This window comes from Garra rufa, chromosome 9 (assembly GCF_049309525.1).
Source record: "Garra rufa chromosome 9, GarRuf1.0, whole genome shotgun sequence".
Lineage (NCBI taxonomy): Eukaryota > Metazoa > Chordata > Actinopteri > Cypriniformes > Cyprinidae > Garra > Garra rufa.
In genome coordinates, this window is record NC_133369.1 from 51,493,782 (window position 1) to 51,514,358 (window position 20,577).

The 20,577-nt window shown below is 38.4% G+C and overlaps 2 protein-coding genes across 4 annotated transcripts in view; both read left to right on the forward strand.

Moving 5' to 3' along the window:
* The window catches only part of LOC141342418 (E3 ubiquitin-protein ligase TRIM16-like), a 3,878-nt gene extending 1,413 nt beyond the window's left edge, over window positions 1–2,465 (forward strand). The window contains exons 2-4 of the mRNA XM_073846862.1: window positions 3–27; window positions 1,381–1,440; window positions 1,619–2,465. Coding sequence (XP_073702963.1) covers window positions 3–27; window positions 1,381–1,440; window positions 1,619–2,148 — 615 coding nt within the window. The 3' untranslated portion in view covers window positions 2,149–2,465. The remainder of the gene's footprint in view (window positions 1–2; window positions 28–1,380; window positions 1,441–1,618) is intronic.
* A 1,695-nt stretch (window positions 2,466–4,160) lies between these two features.
* LOC141342452 (tripartite motif-containing protein 16-like) lies at window positions 4,161–20,332 on the forward strand. Of its 3 annotated transcripts, XM_073846901.1 has the most exons (7): window positions 4,161–4,491; window positions 17,459–17,790; window positions 18,094–18,189; window positions 18,402–18,635; window positions 19,126–19,282; window positions 19,376–19,435; window positions 19,628–20,332. In XM_073846901.1, the coding sequence occupies exons 1-7, from the start codon at window positions 4,227–4,229 to the stop codon at window positions 20,194–20,196; spliced, it is 1,713 nt and encodes a 570-aa protein (XP_073703002.1). In that variant the 5' UTR covers window positions 4,161–4,226; the 3' UTR covers window positions 20,197–20,332. The 3 variants fall into 3 exon arrangements, with proteins under 3 accessions (XP_073703002.1, XP_073703001.1, XP_073703000.1); XM_073846900.1 differs by lacking the exons at window positions 17,459–17,790; window positions 18,094–18,189 and adding an exon at window positions 5,082–5,177 and having other exon boundaries at window positions 4,161–4,811; XM_073846899.1 differs by lacking the exon at window positions 4,161–4,491 and having other exon boundaries at window positions 16,360–17,790.
* The last annotated feature ends 245 nt before the right edge of the window (window positions 20,333–20,577 follow it).

Genomic DNA, 20,577 nt, shown 5'->3' on the forward strand with positions numbered 1-20,577 from the left:
AGGAGATAAAAAAGATATCTGGTAAATGTAAGTACTCTCAGAATTCTCAGACATCATGAAATATAATGTAAATATGCAAAGAGAATGAAAACATAATATTGAATATACAGGGTGGGCCATTTATATGGATACACCTTAATAAAATGGGAATGGTTGGTGATATTAACGTCCTGTTTGTGGCACATTAGTATATGTGAGGGGGCAAACTTTTCAAGATGGGTGGTGACCATGGTGGCCATTTTGAAGTCGGCCATCTTGAATCCAACTTTTGTTTTTTCAATAGGAAGAGGGTCATTTGACACATCAAACTCATTGGGAATTCCACAAGAAAAACGTAACTTTATTCTTTCATGAGTTATATACAAGTTTCTGACCACTTATAAAATGTGTTCAATGTGCTGCCCATTGTGTTGGATTGTCAATGCAACCCTCCTCTCCCACTCTTCACACACTGATAGCAACACCGCAGGAGAAATGCCAGCACAGGCTTCCAGTATCCGTAGTTTCAGGTGCTGTACACCTCTTGTATCTTCACACCATAGACAATTGCCTTCAGATGACCCCAAAGATAAAAGTCTAAGGGGGTCATTCTTCATCAATGGAAACTTCAAGGCCACTGGATATTTGAAATTGCTACATGATGATGTGTTTCCCTCTTTATGCACTGAAACTGGCATGTTCCCTGAGTTTTTCCAGCAAGATGGTGCACCACCACATTATGGGTGTCAGGTCCGAGCATTCCTAGATGAACAGTTTCCTGAAAAGTGGATTGGTCGTCGTGGGCCAGTTGAATGGCCCCCAAGGTCTCCCGATCTGACCCCGTTAAACTTTTATCTTTGGGGTCATCTGAAGGCAATTGTCTATGATGTGAAGATACGAGATGTGCAGCACCTGAAACTACGGATACTGGAAGCCTGTGCTGGCATTTCTCCTGCGGTGTTGCTATCAGTGTGTGAAGAGTGGGAGAAGAGGGTTGCATTGACAATCCAACACAATGGGCAGCACATTGAACACATTTTATAAGTGGTCAGAAACTTGTAAATAACTCATGAAAGAATAAAGTTACGTTAAAACCAAGCACACCATTGTTTTTCTTGTGAAATTCCCAATAAGTTTGTGTCAAATGACCCTCTTCCTATTGAAAAAAACAAAAGTTGGATCCAAGATGGCCAACTTCAAAATGGTCACCATGGTCACCACCCATCTTGAAAAGTTTGCCCCCTCACATATACTAATGTGCCACAAACAGGACGTTAATATCACCAACCATTCCCATTTTATTAAGGTGTATCCATATAAATGGCCCACCCTGTATTTTCTTAAATCTAAATTACAGTATGTACAATTATGGTCTCTGTACATTTATTTATTATTCCATAGTAACATGCATTGAGATCTTTTCGATTTCTGAGCCCAAGACCAGAGAGGAGTTTCTACAATGTAAGTCATTATACAAAAATGCACACACATTCATTTATTACACTTAATGTAAAACTACAAGATTTACCCCTTAGAATGACACTAACATGCAGTTTAAAACAATAATATCCAGCAGTTGTTGTATATTAATATTTTATTTAATATTTTCTTATGCAGATTATGTGTTTATTTCCTTCAGATTCCCATCAGTTCACTCTGGATATAAATACAGTGAATAAAAACGTTTCTCTGTCTGATGGGAACAGGGTGATTGAATACACTCAAAAAGTCCAGCCGTATCCTGATCATCCAGATAGATTTCAGAATTGGGAGCAGGTGTTGTGTAGAGAGAGTGTGTGTGGACGCTGTTACTGGGAGGTTGAGTGGAGTATAGGGGTGTGTATATCAGTGTCATATAAGAGCATCGGCAGAAAGGGTTGGGGAAATGATTCTGGATTTGGGCATAACAATCAGTCCTGGAGTTTGTTCTGCTCTGACTCTCGTTGCTCATTCTGGCACAGTAACAAACAGACTGATCTCCCTGTAGTCTCTAGCTCCTCTAGAATAGGAGTGTATGTGGATCACAGTGCAGGAACTCTGTCCTTCTACAGCGTCTCTGACACAATGACCCTCATTCACAGAGTCCAGAACACATTCAGTCAGCCTCTCTATCCTGGGTTTAGGTTGTGTTTTACGTTTGGATCGCACATTTCAAAAGTAAAACTGTAAGAATTGAACTGTATTGATGGGAGAGAGAAACATGTTTGAAGTGAATGGTAAATCAATATCAGGGAAATGCTGATTTGGAGTCTTTTCTTTTGATTACCAAGTTCAATATACTACCTGAATACTACAAATATACTATCTGAACTCCTGTCAGTGAAATAACATGAGATTATATTAGTTGGTAAATCATAGATTAATCAGATTCATGTTTATAAAGATAGACTAGAGTGAAAGGATTAATGTGGAAATATTATCATCAACACCAAAAGTAATGTGGACTTAATTTACTTGTATAATCTAAATAAAACAAATTATAAGCATGTGAGGCATTTTGTTGTGTTTCCGTCAGTCATATATTAATATGTAGATATTCACTGAGTGTATTTAGAAGTTCCTCTTTATCTTAAAATATTAAACATGTATTAAACAACAGTGGGTTCGACAGTGAAAGAGTCATTTACCTGAATGAAGATATGAATAGCCATCTCTCTGTCCCTCCTGGATCTACAGACTCACACAGCATCACTGTTAGTTCTCCTCTCTTTTGATGATGTTGGTAAATCTGTGTCTAATCTGTGAGAGAAACATAATATAATGTTCTCTGTTCTTGGGTTTTTTATTCCATAGTAACATGCATTAAGATCTTTCTTACTCCTCAGACTGGAGAGGAGTTTCTACAGTGTAAGTCACCATACAAAACCATGTTCAGACACACAATAATAAAGGATCAGTTAAACTGTGTGATCTGCCATAATATATTGTAGAGATATTTTGCAAAGAATATTTTAGATCCATTCAATTATAATTTAGGTTTTAGATCCATTCTAATAAATTAATTAATACCACAATTGAGCTGTAGATGAAGAACCATCAGGAATAATTGTAAAGTATCTTTTCACTCACTTTGTTTCTAAAACACCAGAAAACATCTGGGCTTTATGCATTGGGGAAATGGGCTTTGGTTACTGCAGCTCCATTTTCCACAGAAACTTCCCTGACTTTGTATGTCAGGGAGGTGATATAACCAACCATGATGGAACTGGAGGAAAATCCATCTATGGAAAGATGTTTGAAGATGAAAAAAATGAAGTGAGGGCTTCACACAGAACCAGGGCTGCTGTTCATGGACAATTGTAGAAGAGATACCAACAGCTGTCAGTTCTTCATCATCCTCAAAAAAGCATAACACTTAGATTTCAAACACGTTGCATTTGGCTTTGTCAAATATGGCATAGGTGTTGTGAAACAAATGGGAGAACTGGGCACTAAAGATTGTACACCAACCATCATAGATTGTGGACAATTGTAAACTTTTCCGTTTAAGTGTTTGGCATATTACTGTTCGTCATGTCTGAAATGTTGTTCCCTGAACTGTAAATGTACACAGATGGGCCTATTCCCTGCACAGTCAACAGTGAACACAATGATCCTGGAAGTCACCATTTCTGATAAACCTGACATGCATTTTTAATCTTATGGTTCTCTTGTGGAAGAGACACATTGTGCAGCAAAGCTTTACACTCACACAAAATATATTTGTATTACAAATTCACACATTTAAATGCAGGTGGTATTGTATCTGATGTATCTGATGTTGTTCAAAAGACTGGCTTTTAATAAGTCACTTCGCTTTTCTCTCTTAGCCCATCCTACATTCAGTTCAGTGAAAAGTGAAACTTATACTTCCTGCTTTTTCTTGTTGTTGGAATCTGCTTTCTTTGGGTTTTACTCCTGTTTCTAAAAGCTAGACTGTTTTGGGCTACTATTTTGTGTTTTAAAATGGCAGAATCCAGTATTTCAATGGCTCAGGATGAGTTCAGCTGTTCAGTCTGTCTGGATCTACTGAAGGATCCAGTGACCATTACCTGTGGACACAGTTACTGTATGAGCTGTATTACAGGCTGCTGGGATCAGGATGATCAGAAGGGAGCCTCCCTCTTTTGGCCACTCCTACTTCAGTTCAGTGAAATTAAAACTCATCACTTCCTGCTCAGTCTGCGTGTAGGATTCAGCAGTTTTGTGGGTTTTTATCCCTGTTTTTAAGGGCTAGTCTGATTGTGAGTCATTGTTTGTGCAGTAAAATGGCAGTATCTAGTGTTTCTTTGGCTCAGGATCAGTTCAACTGTTCAATCTGTCTGGATCTGCTGAAGGATCCAGTGACCATTCCCTGTGGACACAGTTACTGTATGAGCTGTATTACAGGCGTCTGGGATCAGGATGATCAGAAGGGAGTCTACAGCTGCCCTCAGTGCAGACAGACCTTCACTCCAAGACCTGTTTTAGGTAAAAACACCATGCTGGCTGAAGTGCTGGAGAAACTCAAGAAGACAAAACTACAAGCTGCTCGCCCTGCTCATGCTGGCTCTGGAGATGTGGAGTGTGACGTCTGTACTGTGGACAAAAACAAAGCCATCAAGTCCTGTCTGGTGTGTCTGAACTCTTACTGTCAAAATCATCTTGAACAACATGAGACTTTCTTCAAAGGCAAGAAACACAAACTAATGAACGCCACTGGACGACTGCAGGAGATGATCTGCCTTCAAAATGAGAAACTACTGGAGATTTTCTGTCGCACTGATCAGCAGTGTATATGTTATCCTTGTACAATAAATGAACACAAAAACCATAAGACTGTATCAGCTGCAGCAGAGAGGACTGAGAAACAGGTTTGAACTGATATTAGAGCTCCAATGCAATATTAATATTTAGTGTGATAAATTTGTAAATATATTATACTAAAGGGTTTTCATTTACCATGCAGTGCCAAGTGTTTTCTAGTAAACATTTACTTCTAACTTGGAAAATTAGGAAAATATTTAATTACTAGGCTATCTAAATAGTAATGGCTAATATCAAAAAAGTTTTGTAATACTAACACTTCAGTTCTTAAACTACCAAACATCTACAGTATATTGAACAACAAACTTTCCCAACAGAGACAGTTGGAGGAATCCCAGAGAAAATGCTGCCAGAGAATCCAGGAGAGACAGAAGGAGCTTGAGGAGCTGAGAGAGGCTGTAGAGACTTACAAGGTGAGTTTTGAGCAGAAGAACAACTGCTGGCTGCTGAAGAGCTGTTTCAGACTCAGTTAGGACTCTCCTCCAGTCAGTCAGTCAGTGAGGAGCCAGTGCTGGAGCTCTTTCAGTCCCACTGAAGCCCACTGTGGGGAACAAGCTGTGTGAGGCAGAAGTAAGAGCTGAGTGAATGAACTGATTCTAATGCTTCTCTCCAGTGCTGGCCTGTAGGTTTGTGGGGCCCTAGGCAAGATAATGCAAATGGACCCCACTAGTCTAAAAAACTGTCACATAAAGCACATAAAATGACTATTTCAATATTTAAGTGTGAATGTGTATTAGTTGTAACACAATTAAAAAACATATGTAAAATATTTAAACAATAAAAAAAAAAAAAAAATTGAAGTGCAAGTCAACTTGAGTAAACAGATCCAAGAAAGTAAAAAAGTCAAATAAATAAAATATAAATTAAGTATACACAAAAACTGAATAAAATAAATAGATCGTAGACAAAATATAAATATAGGCCTAAAATTCATAAATGATATGACATGAAGGCTATTGTGCTTATTTTTAAGGATTGATTGATGATCACAAAAAAAAAAAACTTCATTGCATTAGACACTGGATCTGGGTCTGTAATTTAACATAACATGCTACATGTGTTTCAATTTGTCCTTGTATGACAAGTCTGTCTGTGATTATGGGCATTATTACATGTATAAAACAAAGTACTACAGCAATAAATATTATGTAGCAGTCAAAACATCCCTTTTTACAGCTCTGGGAAGATATTGTTTGGATTCCATTTCTAACTTCACTTTTATTTAATTTCAAATAATTTAAAAATAGCATTAATGTGTAACAAGACAATTCAAGATACTATTCTGAGAGACAATATTAGGTAAATTCCAAAATCTAAACCATAACAACAAAATCTGTACTGTAACAAAAGAATTTCAGACTTTACCTCAAATTATAAAGAACACTTTATGCCTGTTTGTAGGGCTACACAATTTGGCCACAGTGATGTTTTTAATGTGAATAATTAAACTATAAATGTTTAGAAAGGTATAAGGATTTATTATAAAATAATTTCTTATTAATCATATTTTTCTCAGAAAATCTTGCATTCACTTAGAGAAAAAAAACTCTTATTGAAGTATTATAATTCCTATTATTTATTTATTAACCACAAAATAAGGTGTTGTGAGCATTAGTGAGTGCAAACGTGTAATGCAATGCTTCATTCATACAAGAAATCCCTAATATGGACAAAGACGTTTTTTTTAACTGGTGAAACAGTCATATCTGTACGATTTATCTCTGTTCTTCAAGCCATATTCGGTATTTTAAATGAATAAACTAGATGCAACGCAATGCTAATCAACAGCCTTTATCACTTTATAGAATATAGCATACTATATTAAACAATTATTTAGCCTTATTCTGTGATGTGAAACCACGTCAGATCACAAAAGAAAGTTATTTCAAACACTCTATATTATTAAAATGTTCTCTTTAGACAGCAGGTTTGTAAACAGACGTAAACACGTGTTCTATTGAGGTAAATTTGAACGCACCGACTGATTTTTCCAAACTTCGACACATATACCGCACTGTGCAGCTGGTGCGTCACCCCAGTTATGTTGACAGAAGGTAGCCTGTGCGTACGGCTTGAAGTAGCGTTGCGCACACCGATCGGTGTATGGTCGTAAGAACGATTTGAAAGCTTGCAGAGCCGTCTGCACTCTTTAGCTCTAGTTTTTAAGCACGAATCTTTCTGCGCAGCGCTGCTTCAATTCGAACGCACCTAATAATCCAAATGACAACCTCGCGACCACGGGGCCCTCCCCTTAAAATGGGGCCGTAGGCGACCGCCTGTTGGACGGCCGGTGTTGGTCCCATTTTCGACCCCTGCCAAATTATTACCCCCTCTCGTTGAAATCGCTACATGATTGCCTAATCCTAACCCCACCCCTAATCCTAACCCCTCCCCCACACCTAACCCTAAACCTACCAATACTAGGTTTCCTCCAGGTAACAGAGATCTGACAAACAGGACAGTGGTCTTTAGGAAGAGAAAAGCATGTACAGAGATTGTGTTTTAGCTGGTGTTTCTCTTGTGTCTTTGTGTATATGTAGGGTTACCAGTCTCTCTCTGTTCCTCATGGATCTACAGACTCTCCCAGCGTCACTGTCAGTTCTCACCTTTCTTTCTGTTTCTCATCTGAGAGAGACTGTTACATTTCTGCAGAGAGGAGATAGAGAAGATAACTTGTAAACGTAAGTACTGGATCGTTTGTGTACTGTCATAATTAAGTTATGTATCATAAAAGGGTACAAAATGAATATGAAATAGATTAACATGTAATGTTTTCTGTATTTTAATTTATTATTCCATTGTAACATACACTGAAATCTTTATGCCCACCACTAGTTATAACATTAAGTATTATTAGATTAAGCTTGTGTAACTAAATTTGTACACATCAGATTTTAGACTAAAAATATTGATGTCTTGATGTCAAAATCAGTCCTCCTCTATTGGCTTGACATTAAAGGGCTAGTTCACCCAAAAATTTAAATTTGATGTTTATCTGCTTACCCCCAGGGCATCGAAGATGTAGGTGACTTTGTTTCCTCAATAGAACACATACAAAGATTTTTAACTCAAACTGCTGCAGTCTGTTAATAATTTAATGCTAGTGGATGGGCACCAAAAAAAACCCTTTGAAAGTAAAAAAACAAAAAAACATGCACAGGCAAATCCAAATTACACCCTGGGGATTTGTGACGATACATTGGTGTCCTAAGACACAAAACGATTGGTTTTTGTGTGAAACTAAACGGTATTTATATAATTTTTTTTTACCTTAGATATCCAGCCATGTCCAACAACTGTCCCGAGCGCGTGCTCATCATCCAGCTCGTTACATGTGTACACGCTCTGGCGTAGTATAGGCAAACTCCGGAAGCGATCTGTCGCGTGTGTACGTACGACACTCATTGTTTACACAGTGCACAGAGATTGTGGATATAGCCGCTATTCAAAATGGTAATTACTTGTGCTTATCCTGATTGTTCAAACCGATTTAAAGCTAAAAAAGTACGTTGACTTGTGCGAACTCATCCGGGTCTGTTGACATTTCACCGATTTCCCCTTCCGGCGATTGAGTTTACTAAGCCAGATGTAGCCGGGGTCGTGGCTAATAATGGGGGGTGTGGCTATGCAGGTAGTGTACATCTTTTAAGCAGGCATCTGAACGTAGGCCTGCAGACGGGGTCCGTTCTGTTGTGTGGACGCGTGCTGTCGGGTGGCACGTCCTTGTTTGGCTGTGCACGAACATGGTCTGGGTTAGCAGGTAGGCTAAGTAAATATTGATTGTTTAGCTTCATGTTCACAAAGCTGATTACAGCACCTGTGCTTGCATATGCAGATTTCCACAAGCCTTTTGTGGTGGAGATAGATGCAAGCCATCAGGGTTTGGGGGCAATTTTGTCCCAGGAGCAGGGTGGGAAGCGTCGACCTATTGCGTATGCTAGTAGGGGTCTGCGGAGGACAGAGCGAAATACGGAAAATTACAGCTCCATGAAATTGGAGTGTTTGGCCCTGAAATGGGCTGTATGTGATAAATTTAGCGAGTATTTGTTGGGGAATAATTTTGTTGTTTACACCGACAATAATCCTCTCTGTCACCTGCAGACCTCAAAGCTGGGTGCTTTGGAACAGCGGTGGTTGTCACAACTGGCTTCTTTTAACGTGATTAAGTACCGGCCAGGAAGAGTAAATCAAAATGCTGACGCATTGTCTCGACAGGTTATGAATAATGTGTTGCCAGGAAAAGAAATTCCGCAAGTTTTACGACAACAGTTAAGGGAAAGATCTCCAGAGCGGGTAGTGGTGAGTGCCAGTGAAGTTGTTGCATTGCCTGGGCGCTCACCGGAAGACCTTTCTTATCTGCAGAAGGCAGACCCAATTATTGGCCCTATTATAAAGGCTTGGGATGCAGGTAGTGTGTTAAGTTCTTCAGAGTTGGCTGGTAGGGATCTAGCTGTAAAGGAGCTGGTTAGGCAGTGGGATCGATTGCGTGAGAAAGATGGGTGCCTCTATCGTTTATTGTATACACCTGATGGCCATCGAGAGATTTATCAGTTACTGTTGCCTCAAAAACTTCAAAGGGAGGTGTTTAGTAGTTTGCACGACAGTCATGGGCACCAAGGTAAAGATCGAACAGCAGAATTAGTGAAGCATCGCTGTTATTGGCCAGGGATGATGAGAGATGTGGAACGGTGGTGTAGGGAATGTCAGCGATGTATTCTTGCTAAAGCAGTCCAACCAAAGGTGAGGTCTTTTATGGGAACGTTGCAAGCATCCCGGCCTCATGAAATTTTGGCCATTGATTTTACCTTGTTAGAGGCTGCAAGTGATGGGAGGGAAAATGTTTTGGTGCTCACTGATGTTTTTTCTAAGTTCACGCAAGCCATCCCGACTCGGGATCAGCGAGCAAGCACTGTGGCGGAGGTTTTGGTCCGACATTGGTTTCATTTGTTTGGGGTCCCATGTCGTCTGCATTCAGACCAAGGGCGAAATTTTGAGAGTAACCTAATTGGTCAATTATGTAAGATTTACGGTTTACAGAAGAGTCGCACTACTTCTTACCGTCCACAGGGTAATGGGCAGTGCGAACGTTTTAACCGAACTCTCCATGACCTGTTGCGGACTTTGCCACCAGAAAAAAAGCAGCGGTGGCCTCAACATCTGCCACAGCTTGCCTACGCTTATAACACCACCGTGCACTGTTCTACTGGTATGAGCCCATATTTCCTAATGTTTGGAGGCGAACCCAAATTACCTGTTGATTTTTTGTTAAATCAGTTGGAAGAGACTGCAGAGACGCCTGAACAGTGGATTGTTGAACATCAAGGTAGGCTTCAGGCAGCATATGGTGAGGTTCAGGAGAGGCTGAGAGAAAAGGTTGCTCGCCGTAACAGACGCTATGAGGGTAGGATAAATGATCAGGGGTTTAGAAAGGGTGAGCTGGTTTATCTTAAAAACCATCCTCGTGGACGAAATAAAATTCAGGATGTGTATGATTCATGTTTGTATAAGGTGGTCCGTGAACCCGGGGAGCAGGGTGCTGTGTACTCTGTTGCTCCTGTGTCTCAGGCAGGGCTGGTGAAGCAGGTGCATCGGATGGAAATGCGTAAGGCATTGATTGACCCGGTATTAAGTGATGTAGATCCTATTGCGTCTGATGATGCAGTTAGTTCCAGCAGTGGGTCTGATACTGATTCAGATAGTGATTTGGCCTCCTGTGTTTTATTGCCAGGGGATTGTGAAGTGCCGGTTGAGGATGGTACTTTGGATAGTTCCGCTGTATTAGAGACTCAGCCTTTAGAGCTGAGGCGTTCTAGAAGAACTACAGCGGGTCAGCACTCAAATCCATATAGACTGCCTAGGACGCTAGTTGCATCAGTAGAGGAGTTGTAACCCTGGAAATTGAGGTGCTGTTCTCGGGGGTAATTTCTTGTGCATGTGTGCATCGGCGGGTCGCCGTTGAATTCCTGGGGGGAAGAATGTAGCCGGGGTCGTGGCTAATAATGGGGGTGTGGCTATGCAGGTAGTGTACATCTTTTAAGCAGGCATCTGAAAGTAGGCCTGCAGACGGGGTCCGATCTGTTGTGTGGACGCGTGCTGTCGGGTGGCACGTTCCTTGTTTGGCTGTGCACGAACATGGTCTGGGTTAGCAGGTAGGCTAAGTAAATATTGATTGTTTAGCTTCATGTTCACAAAGCTTTTTTAATTAACCTAGGGTATTGTTTTTAATGCAGATGCAAACATCGTGCTGTCTGGTAGTACCTCTGTGTCTAATTATGTATATGGTCTGGGTGAGCAGGTATGCTAAATAAACATTGGTTGTTTTGCTAACAAAGACGGGTTTTATTAAATAAGAGTATTATGTTTTTAAGGTAGATGTAAACATCGTGGATTTGTTGGTCGACGGCCACACTCATTCTTCTTTGATGTTTGCCGATGGTCACGCTCATTCTTCCTTGATCTGGAATACCTGCAAACCCCACTGTTGTCATTAATAAAGAAATTAAGTTAATATAACTTGACATTACTTAAAATGGCAAGTTTTGGCATCAAAACTTAAACAGGTGTGGTTAACTTACTCATTTGGCAACAAAAAACTTTTAAATTAATATTTTAAGTTCTCTGAACTCAACATTTTAATTAATTTGAAAGGTTCACCATGTCTTTGTTTAAAATGATTGGTCGCGCTTGAAATTCTGCTTTGACAACCACGCTGATTGGTCGATATAAGTTATATGACATAAGGCGGTAATTTTTTTCTTGTCATGCTGAAATTTGCTGAAGCAGCAGCAGAACAGAGGCACTAGCAGAAACCATCTGACAGAAGAAAGACACAAGTTAAATTAGTAAGTAGAGAAAATGCTTATATACATTTTTCTAAATTGATTTACACTTTATTCTAATGTTATTTTTCCGTTTTGCTTCAGTAGCAGCACAAGTATGCTGGCGGGAAAACAGGGGGAAGAGAGTCGTTGTGAAAGATTTTTTAGAGTGACGTTACACAGGTAGGTTAATGGTAAAATATAAGTCTAAATTTCCCTTGGTTGCCGTTTAATTTTTGTAGTTATAAACACGCCTGAGTTTCTAACTTTCTGTAAGAACATTTGAATTTCCCGCTTAACTTTCTGTTTTCCTCCCCCAGCTCAGCGGCACTTGCAGGCAGGCGGTCGTGAAGCAGCCAAGCAGGCAGAGACAGGGATGGAGTCGTGATGAAGGCCCATGGATTACGCTGGTAAATTAATTGCTGCGTCCCAATTCGCATACTATCCGTCCTAAATAGTATTCGAAAATAGAATTAGTATGTCCCAAATCGTAGTATGTTTGAAAAAGTATTCCAAAGATTCCCGGATGGTCTACTACTTAACCTCAGAATTCGAAGTGCGGATCAATGCACACTCTAACGGCTAATATTGCCCACAACACACTGCGCCGTGAACGAGGATTCGATTAGAACTACAAACACGCATAAAAAGTGTTAAAAAACTACAAACATGGAGGATATGCGCGACCAACGGACAGATAGAGAAAGGGGTTTGAGTGATAAATAATCAGTGTGTAACCTGATAAAAAATATATTTTTTAAATGTTACCCTCGTTATATTTCATGTGCAGCAACATTATGAACTTTTATAATGATAGGTTTGGTCATTAACGTTTAAATGCATAATTATGCAAACACGAGCAGAAGAGTTCTCGGCATGAAAGACTTCTGAAAGAACGTGCCTCTTAATTTCTCTCTAATACGGTAGGAAATTAAATTAAACGAAATGTAGATAATGTTAACCAACTGTTAACTGTGATGATTGACAGGGCAGTTTAAACAGTGACAGGATTAAGCAACAGAGCGTCCGTTAAAAAAGCAGTTATGACGAAGTAGTATGTCCCAAAACTCGCCTACTATTCTGCTACATACTCAAAAGTATGTACTTTTTCTTCACAAAAAGAGTACATACTTTTAGGGCGTAGTATAAGTAGGCGAATTGGGACGCAGCATATGTTTAACACGCCTGTACGTTTTGAAGTGCTCAATTTATTAATGTTTCTTTGATGTTGTGTTTTTAAAAGCGATAATGAGAACTTGTTCTGTTCTGTGTATGCGCTCAGAGACGGAGCAGAACACGGACATGTTAACGTTAAAGTTCGCTTTTACCTCAAGGTGCGCACCTAAACGGTCAAATACACGGAAAAATATTTCAAAATGAGGCACTTGGTGATTATTCACGTAAACTCTTTGTCATTTATGTCTTAAATGATCATAAACAGTTGAGAATAAAAATACGTGAGGTAAAGTTAACAGTATATTGCATCCGTGTGGCTCTAACTTTGAGTATAATTTACTCCCAGGCTCACTGAAATGTCCCTGTGTGTTATTTGTGAAATTATTAATTATACTTGATATACTTTTCATATACTTTTGGTGTAAAATTGGGTTGCCGCTTGAAGACGTTGTCATTTTAGGAATATCTTTGACCAATATCTGTGACCAATCATGTTTACTAAAAATCGCAGTCCTTTCCCCACTTAAAGGTTTTATGAGGAGAACAATGCGAGGCTAAAAATTAACGAAATGACACATTTATAGAGATAGGAATATATTTTTAATTAATAATTCTGTTGATGTAATGTGTTCTTGGTGCATAATATTACATTTTCGTTTTTATAGATTTTATCAAATGTATTTAATCTTACCTGAATTTTTTTTTAAATCAAGTTACCATTAGCAGAGCTGTGTATGTTTGCCATGTCCCTGTGAATGTACGTTTAAGGTAACAACGTTAACTTTAGGATTAGGATTGCATCTAAACTGTGCAGGGCTCAGTCCCTCCAAGAATTGAGTTTGACACCCCTGATTTAAATGCTGTTATACATTTCATTTAAAAAAATGTAGTAAAAGTGGTTGGATTTAATAAAAATTTTATTACCCCACAGAAGTTGTTAGAGCCAGCTGAGGGCTGAACACTTTTGCTCCAAGGACTACACTACCTCTCTTGTTTGGAGATGTTTGGAGATTTCTTCATTTCTTCTTTTTGGTAAGTATTCCATGTAGAAAATAATTTTAAAAAGACACACACACACACACACACACACACACACACACACACACACACACACACACACAATATATACATTTTAATCTAAAGGGTTATTTCACCCAAAAATGAGAATTTTGTCATTAATTACTCACACTCAAGTCATTCCACATCCGTAAAACTTCTGTTCCTCTTTGGAACACAAATTAAGATTTAAAAAATAATAATATTCAAGAGGTTTCCATTCCTCCATAGAGGGACAAAAGTTAAGAAATACATTAAAGTACACATTTACATGTGGCTCCAGTGGTTTAACCTCCATTTTATAAAACAATGTACATGCTTTGTTTGCACGAAACAAACTATTAAAAATACAGATTTGCAATGCATGTTCACGAGAGCATTATAGTGCATGTTTTGTGTTCACGCAAGATCTGAAGTGTGAACTGGCCTCGAATAATATTATTTTGTAAATATAGTGGTAAATTAGAATTTTTGTACTAAACACACGTGCTGCTTCATAAAATTGAGTTTAAACCACTGAAGCCACATGGATTTTTTTTAATGCCTTTCCTATCATTCTGGACCTTAAATATGTTACACTGGATCTCTGGAGAAACAGAAATCTCTTGGATTTCATTAAAAATATCTTCATTTCTGTTTGGAATATGAACGAAGGTGTTAGGGGTGTGGAACGACATGTGGGTGAGAATTTTAAATTTTGAGTGAACTGTTCCTTGAGGTTAAGTTGCAGTGTTTGAAATCTATATGAGCTTGCATGTATGTGAATTAACTTTAATTTGATAATGTTTATTCATCTTCACTAGATGTCTGATGATCGCAGCTCGAATCATGACGTGCCAGTGGGGATAGCTGAAGATGGGACTACTCTTCAGCCTCTCAACTCTGCATTTGCGCCTCTCATTTGGTATAGTAACTGAGGGAAAAGTGGTGATGGACAATCTACGTGACCTTCCTGGATCAATGTGCCTTCTGTTTGGACAAATTTATGTGCTACTGTTTTTGTGCTTGTCATCTGAGAAAAAAAAAATCTAAATCACCTTTACATTTGGTTGTTAATGTCTTGTAAAAATGTGATTTAAAAAAATAAGTTTACATTTAAAAACAGTGTACTGTTAAAAATTAGATTATTTTGTTGTTCACATCTTTTAAAAATGTGAGCTTACTGTTAAAAATGACCTGTTTTAAATATGTGATAAAATGTGAGTTTACATTCAAAAATAAGAGTTTACTGTAAAAATTAGTTCCTGTCTTCTAAAAATGTGGCTCATGATGTTTGTGTCTTTTTAAAAATGTGGGCTTACTGTTAAAAATTAGCTATTTTGTTTATGTGTCTTTTAAAAATGTGAGCTTACAGTCAAAAATACTTTGTGTTAAAAATGAGTTAAGGTTTTCTAAAAAATGTGAGTTTATGATTTTTTTTTTTCATGTGTCTTAAAAATGACTGAATGTGAGCTTATAGACAAAAATATGATTTTTACTGTTAAAAATGAGCTCATGATTTTGTTGTTCATGTCTTTTAAAAATGTGAGCTTACTGTTACAAAATAGGTGCTTACCTTTATAAGCAATGTAATGTAAATGCAGAATAAGCCTAATAAAGTGGTTGATGTGGGAAAAAAACTTGTTTTAATAATTTATAAATTATTTAATACAAGTAAAGAATATATAAGATGAAAATTTCTGAAGTTTAGTCTATTAGCTGTTTTAAGTTATCTGTACTTAAACATATAAGTTAATTCAATGAAGAGACCACATTTGGTTAACTCAATTAATCGAGTTGTCGATTTCCCATTACTCAAACGAACTGAGGGAATCACTTTCCTCAAATCATTTGAGTAGTCTGAACTTATTCGGGTTTACAGTGTGTGGAAAATAGTTCAGGATTGCTTGCTGCCTTGCAGGTAATTGCAGAGGTTTTTAATATGGGACTTATTAATGTTTTTATTATTTTAATAGGATTAAAATAAAAATGAAGTGTTGTAATTTCCTTTTGAATATTGTTGATTGTGTTTTGTTTTTGTATTAGGTTTAGTTGATCGCTGTTCCTCCAGTGTTTACGTTAAATTTTTCTCAGCTAGCTGGTCTCGACATGTGTGCGCTGTATGCCTCCAGCGCAATTAAGATGTGATGAATGTTGTGAATCAGACTGGCTAGCTGAGCGTTTTTTTTTTCATCCCTTCATTCAGGAAAAGTCCTTGGGTTACACAGAGCGCGTACACATGTAATGAGACGGATGCTGAGCTGAGTTGGACATTGCTGTATATCAAAGGTAAAACATGATATAAATTCTGTTCAGTTTCTTGCAAAAACTGATCGTTTCATGTCTTAGGACATCGATGTGTCGTCACGAGCCGCAGGGTGTAATTTGGATTTGTCTGTGCATGTTGTTCTTTACTTTTAAAGGTCTGGAGCCCATCCACTGCCATTAAATCACTAACAGACTGCAACGGTTGGAGTTAAGAATTTTCGATTGTGTTCTACTGAGGGAACAAAGTCACCTACATCTTGGATGCCCTGGGGGTAAGCAGATAAACATCAAATTTTCATTAAACTATCCCTTTAAGACTGCTGCTTGCTCAATTGTTTGTAATACATGAGGATAGTTCACCCTTAAAACCACTGGTCTAATTATTTACATGTAAGTTTGTGTCACTGCTATTCTTCCTCCATAAATGGAGCACAGCGTTAGTTCGGGCAGGTCACGTTAGTCAAGCACTCAAAAGCTGTCATATATTAATTACTAAGTATAGGTGAATTTTATTGAGGAGGAGAAATGACTTGAGTAGAAATAAATAAATAAATAAATGTAGAATTACATAAATAAATGGATAAATAAATGTAGAAATACATAAATAAATAAATAAATAAATAAATAAATGCTGAAATAAACAAATAAATAAATAAATGCAGATATGCATAGGCTAAATGAATGAATAAATAATTTTGTCAAAAGTGGCAAAAGTTTCAATTGTGCTATCTTTGTAATTTTTTTATTACATTTATTAATGTATTTCTGCATTTAATTTTTTATTTATACTTAAGTCATTTCTCGTTCAGTGTTTAGAAATGTACCATATTTTTCTAGATTTGCTTATATGCATGGCTGCAGTGTTGATGACAGGGTGTGTCAAATGAACGCATTGTCAGGTGATCAGGTGAAGTAAACTTCAACGTATAAGACTCATATCGAAGTTGTGTGTATCTGATGTTATTTAAACGACTGGCTTATAATGAGTCACTTTTCTCTCTGTTAGCCCCTCCTACTTTCAGTTCAGTGAAAAGTGAAACTTACTCCTATTTCCTGCTTTAGTGAATCAGCGTTATTTGGGTTTGACTCCGTCTGTTTCTAAAGGCTAGGATGTTTGTGAGCTACTATTTTATCTATTAAAATGGCAGAATCCAGTGTTTCTTTGGCTCATGATCAGTTCAGCTGTTCAATCTGCCTGGATCTGCTGAAGGATCCAGTGACCCTCGCCTGTGGACACAGTTACTGTATGAGCTGTATTACAGGCGTCTGGGATCAGGAAGATCAGAAGGGCTACAGCTGCCCTCAGTGCAGACAGACCTTCACTCCAAGACCTGTTTTAGGTAAAAACACCATGCTGGCTGAAGTGCTGGAGAAACTCAAGAATACAAAACTACAAGATGTTCATCCTGATCAATGTTGCTCTGAACCTGGAGATGTGGAGTGTGACGTTTGTACTGGGGACAAAAACAAAGCCATAAAGTCCTGTCTGGTGTGTCTGAACTCTTACTGTCAAAATCATCTTGAACAACATGAGACTTTCTTCAAAGGTAAGAGACACAATCTAATGGACGCCACTGGACGACTGCAGGAGATGATCTGCCCTCAACATGAGAAACTACTAGAGGTCTTCTGTCGTAGTGAACAGAAATGTATTTGCTTGCTGTGTGTGGTGGATAAACACAAAAATCACAGCACTATATCAGTTGCAGCAGCGAGGACTGAGAAACAGGTATGAAATAAAGAAAATGCTTAAATTAATGTCAAATGCATTCAAAATATGTTTTATTATTGTAGTGTATCCCAGCTTCAGTCCTGGGGAACCACTTTGCACGTTTTTATAATTAACAAACCAGATTTTGATAATCAGCTTAAAGGACCAGAGAGAAGGACAAGAGACATGCAAAATCTGTAGAGCTGTGGGTCCCCAGAACCAGTGTGAGCCACTGGATTATAGCAGTGTGACTACTACAATGACTGATGTCTAAAAAGCATTTGAGCTACATGCATGTATAACATTAAAACTTCCCAACAGAGACAGTTGGAGGAAACACAGAGAGATTTTCAGAAGAGGATCAAGGAGAGACAGAAGATGCTTGAGAAGCTGAGAGGGACTGTAGAGTCTCATAAGGTGAGTTTTGAGCAGAAGAACAACTGCTGGCTGCTATAGAGCTGTTTCAGACTCAGTTAGGACTCTTCTCCAGTCAGTCAGTGAGGAGCCAGTGCTGGAGCTCTTTCAGTCCCACTGAAGCCCACTGTGGGGAACAAGCTTTGTGAGGTAGCAGTAAGAGCTGAGTGAATGGACTGATTCTAATGCTTCTCTCTCTCTGTGTGTCCTAACAGCGCTCTGCACAGGCAGCAGTGGAGGACAGTGAGAGAATCTTTACTGAGCTGATCCGCTCCATTGAGAAAAGCCGCTCTGAGGTGACACAGTTGATCAGGGATCGAGAAAAGGCTGCAGTGAGTCGAGCTGAAGGACGACTGAAGCGACTAGAACAGGAGATTGATGATCTGAGGAGGAGAGATGTTGAGCTGGAGCAGCTTTCACAAACAGTTGATGACATCCATTTCATCCAGGTAACATAGATCTGACAAACAGGACAGTGGTCTTAAGGGAAGAGCATGTTGTACAAAGATTGTGTTTCTATCAAACGTTTATGTGTCTTTAGCTGATTTTTCTATTGTGTCTTCTATTGTGTGTGTGTGTGTGTGTGTGTGTGTGTGTGTGTGTGTGTGTGTGCGTGCACCGGGTATTCATCAAGTTAGGGGGGCCAAATGTCCCCACGAGGATAGTAATACCAGTAAAATTTGACCTTGTGGGGACATTTCTTAAGTCCCCATGAGGGAACAGGCTTATAAATCATGCACAATGAGTTTTTTTGAGGAAGAAAAAGTGTGCACAATCTCCTGTGAGGGCTAGGTTTAGGTGTAGGGTAGGTGTAGGGCCATAGAAAATACGGTTTGTATGGTATGAAAACCATTACGCCTATGGAATGTCCCCATAAAACATGTAAACCCAACATGTGTGTGTGTGTGTGTGTGTGTGTGTGTGTGTGTGTGTGTGTAGAGTTTCCAGTCTCTCTCTTCTCCTGGATCTACAGACTCACCCAGCATCACTGTCAGTTCTCATCTTTCTTTTGATGATGTTGGTAAATCTGTTACTCACCTGAGAGAGAAACTGGAGCGTTTCTGCAGAGAGGAGATAGAGAAGATAACTGGTAAATGTAAGTACTGGATAATTTATGTAATGTCAGTAAAAATTAAATATTAAATAGATTTACATTTATTTTTCTTTGTACTTTTATTAATATTGACAGTAACATACATTGAGATCTTTCCCACGTCTGAGCCCAAGACCCGGGAGGAATTTTTACAATGTAAGTTTTTCCACACTCACCCACACACTACTGCATTAATATACCCCTTTATAGTCTGATTAACACTTTAAATAAAAACAATTTCTCTGTGAATCTTAAAGTTGAATAAAATTAATGAATGAATAAAAATAAAACTCTTGCATTTGTTAATGTTTCTAAACATTATATTCATATTTGTTTTGTTTCCATCAGATTCCCATCAGTTCACTCTGGACATAAATACAGCACATAAAAAAATGTGTCTGTCTGAGAGGAACAGAGTGATAACATACACTAACACAGTCCAGCCGTATCCTGGTCATCCAGGCAGATTTGATACTGTGGAGCAGGTGTTGTGTAGAGAGAGTGTGTGTGGACGCTGTTACTGGGAGGTTGAGTGGAGTGGTAAGGTGGGAATATCAGTGTCATATAAAAGCATCAGCAGGAAGGGAGAAGAAAATGAATGTATTTTTGGACGCAACACTCAGTCTTGGAGATTAATTTGCTCTCCATCCAGATGTTCATTCTGGCACAATAGCAAAAAGACTAAACTGTCTGTAGTCTCCAGCTCCTCTAGAATAGGAGTGTATGTGGATCATGGTGCAGGAACTCTTTGTTTCTACAGAGTCTCTAACACAATGACCCTCATTCACAGAGTCCTCACCACATTCACTCAGCCTCTCTGTCCTGGGTTTAGGATTTATTTTTTAACTGCATCACACATTTCAAAAGTAAAACTGTGTGAATTGAACTGTATTGAAGGTACAGAGAATCATGTTTGAGGTCAATGGAAAATCGTTATCAGTGAAATGCTGAGTGGAGTCTTTTCTTTATTTCCAGATTAATAAATCAATATATTATTTTAACTCCTGTACATTTGTAATGTAACTTAATTACTTGCTTAAAGTCAATAAAACAAATTAGAAGCATGAGAGGCATTTTGTTGTGTTTCTTTCAATAATACATACTTATTCATTGAGTGGATTTACTGGTTCCTCTTAAATATCTAAAATATTAAACGTTTAATAAACAATGAGAGACTTGCTAATTGCAAATATTTATGTTTTTCAAAAATAATTGTGACATTTGAGTCTCATATTGTTACTTCTGTCATTACATCTCTGAATCTTCTCATTTTGCCTCAACAGGATTACAGTAAACTA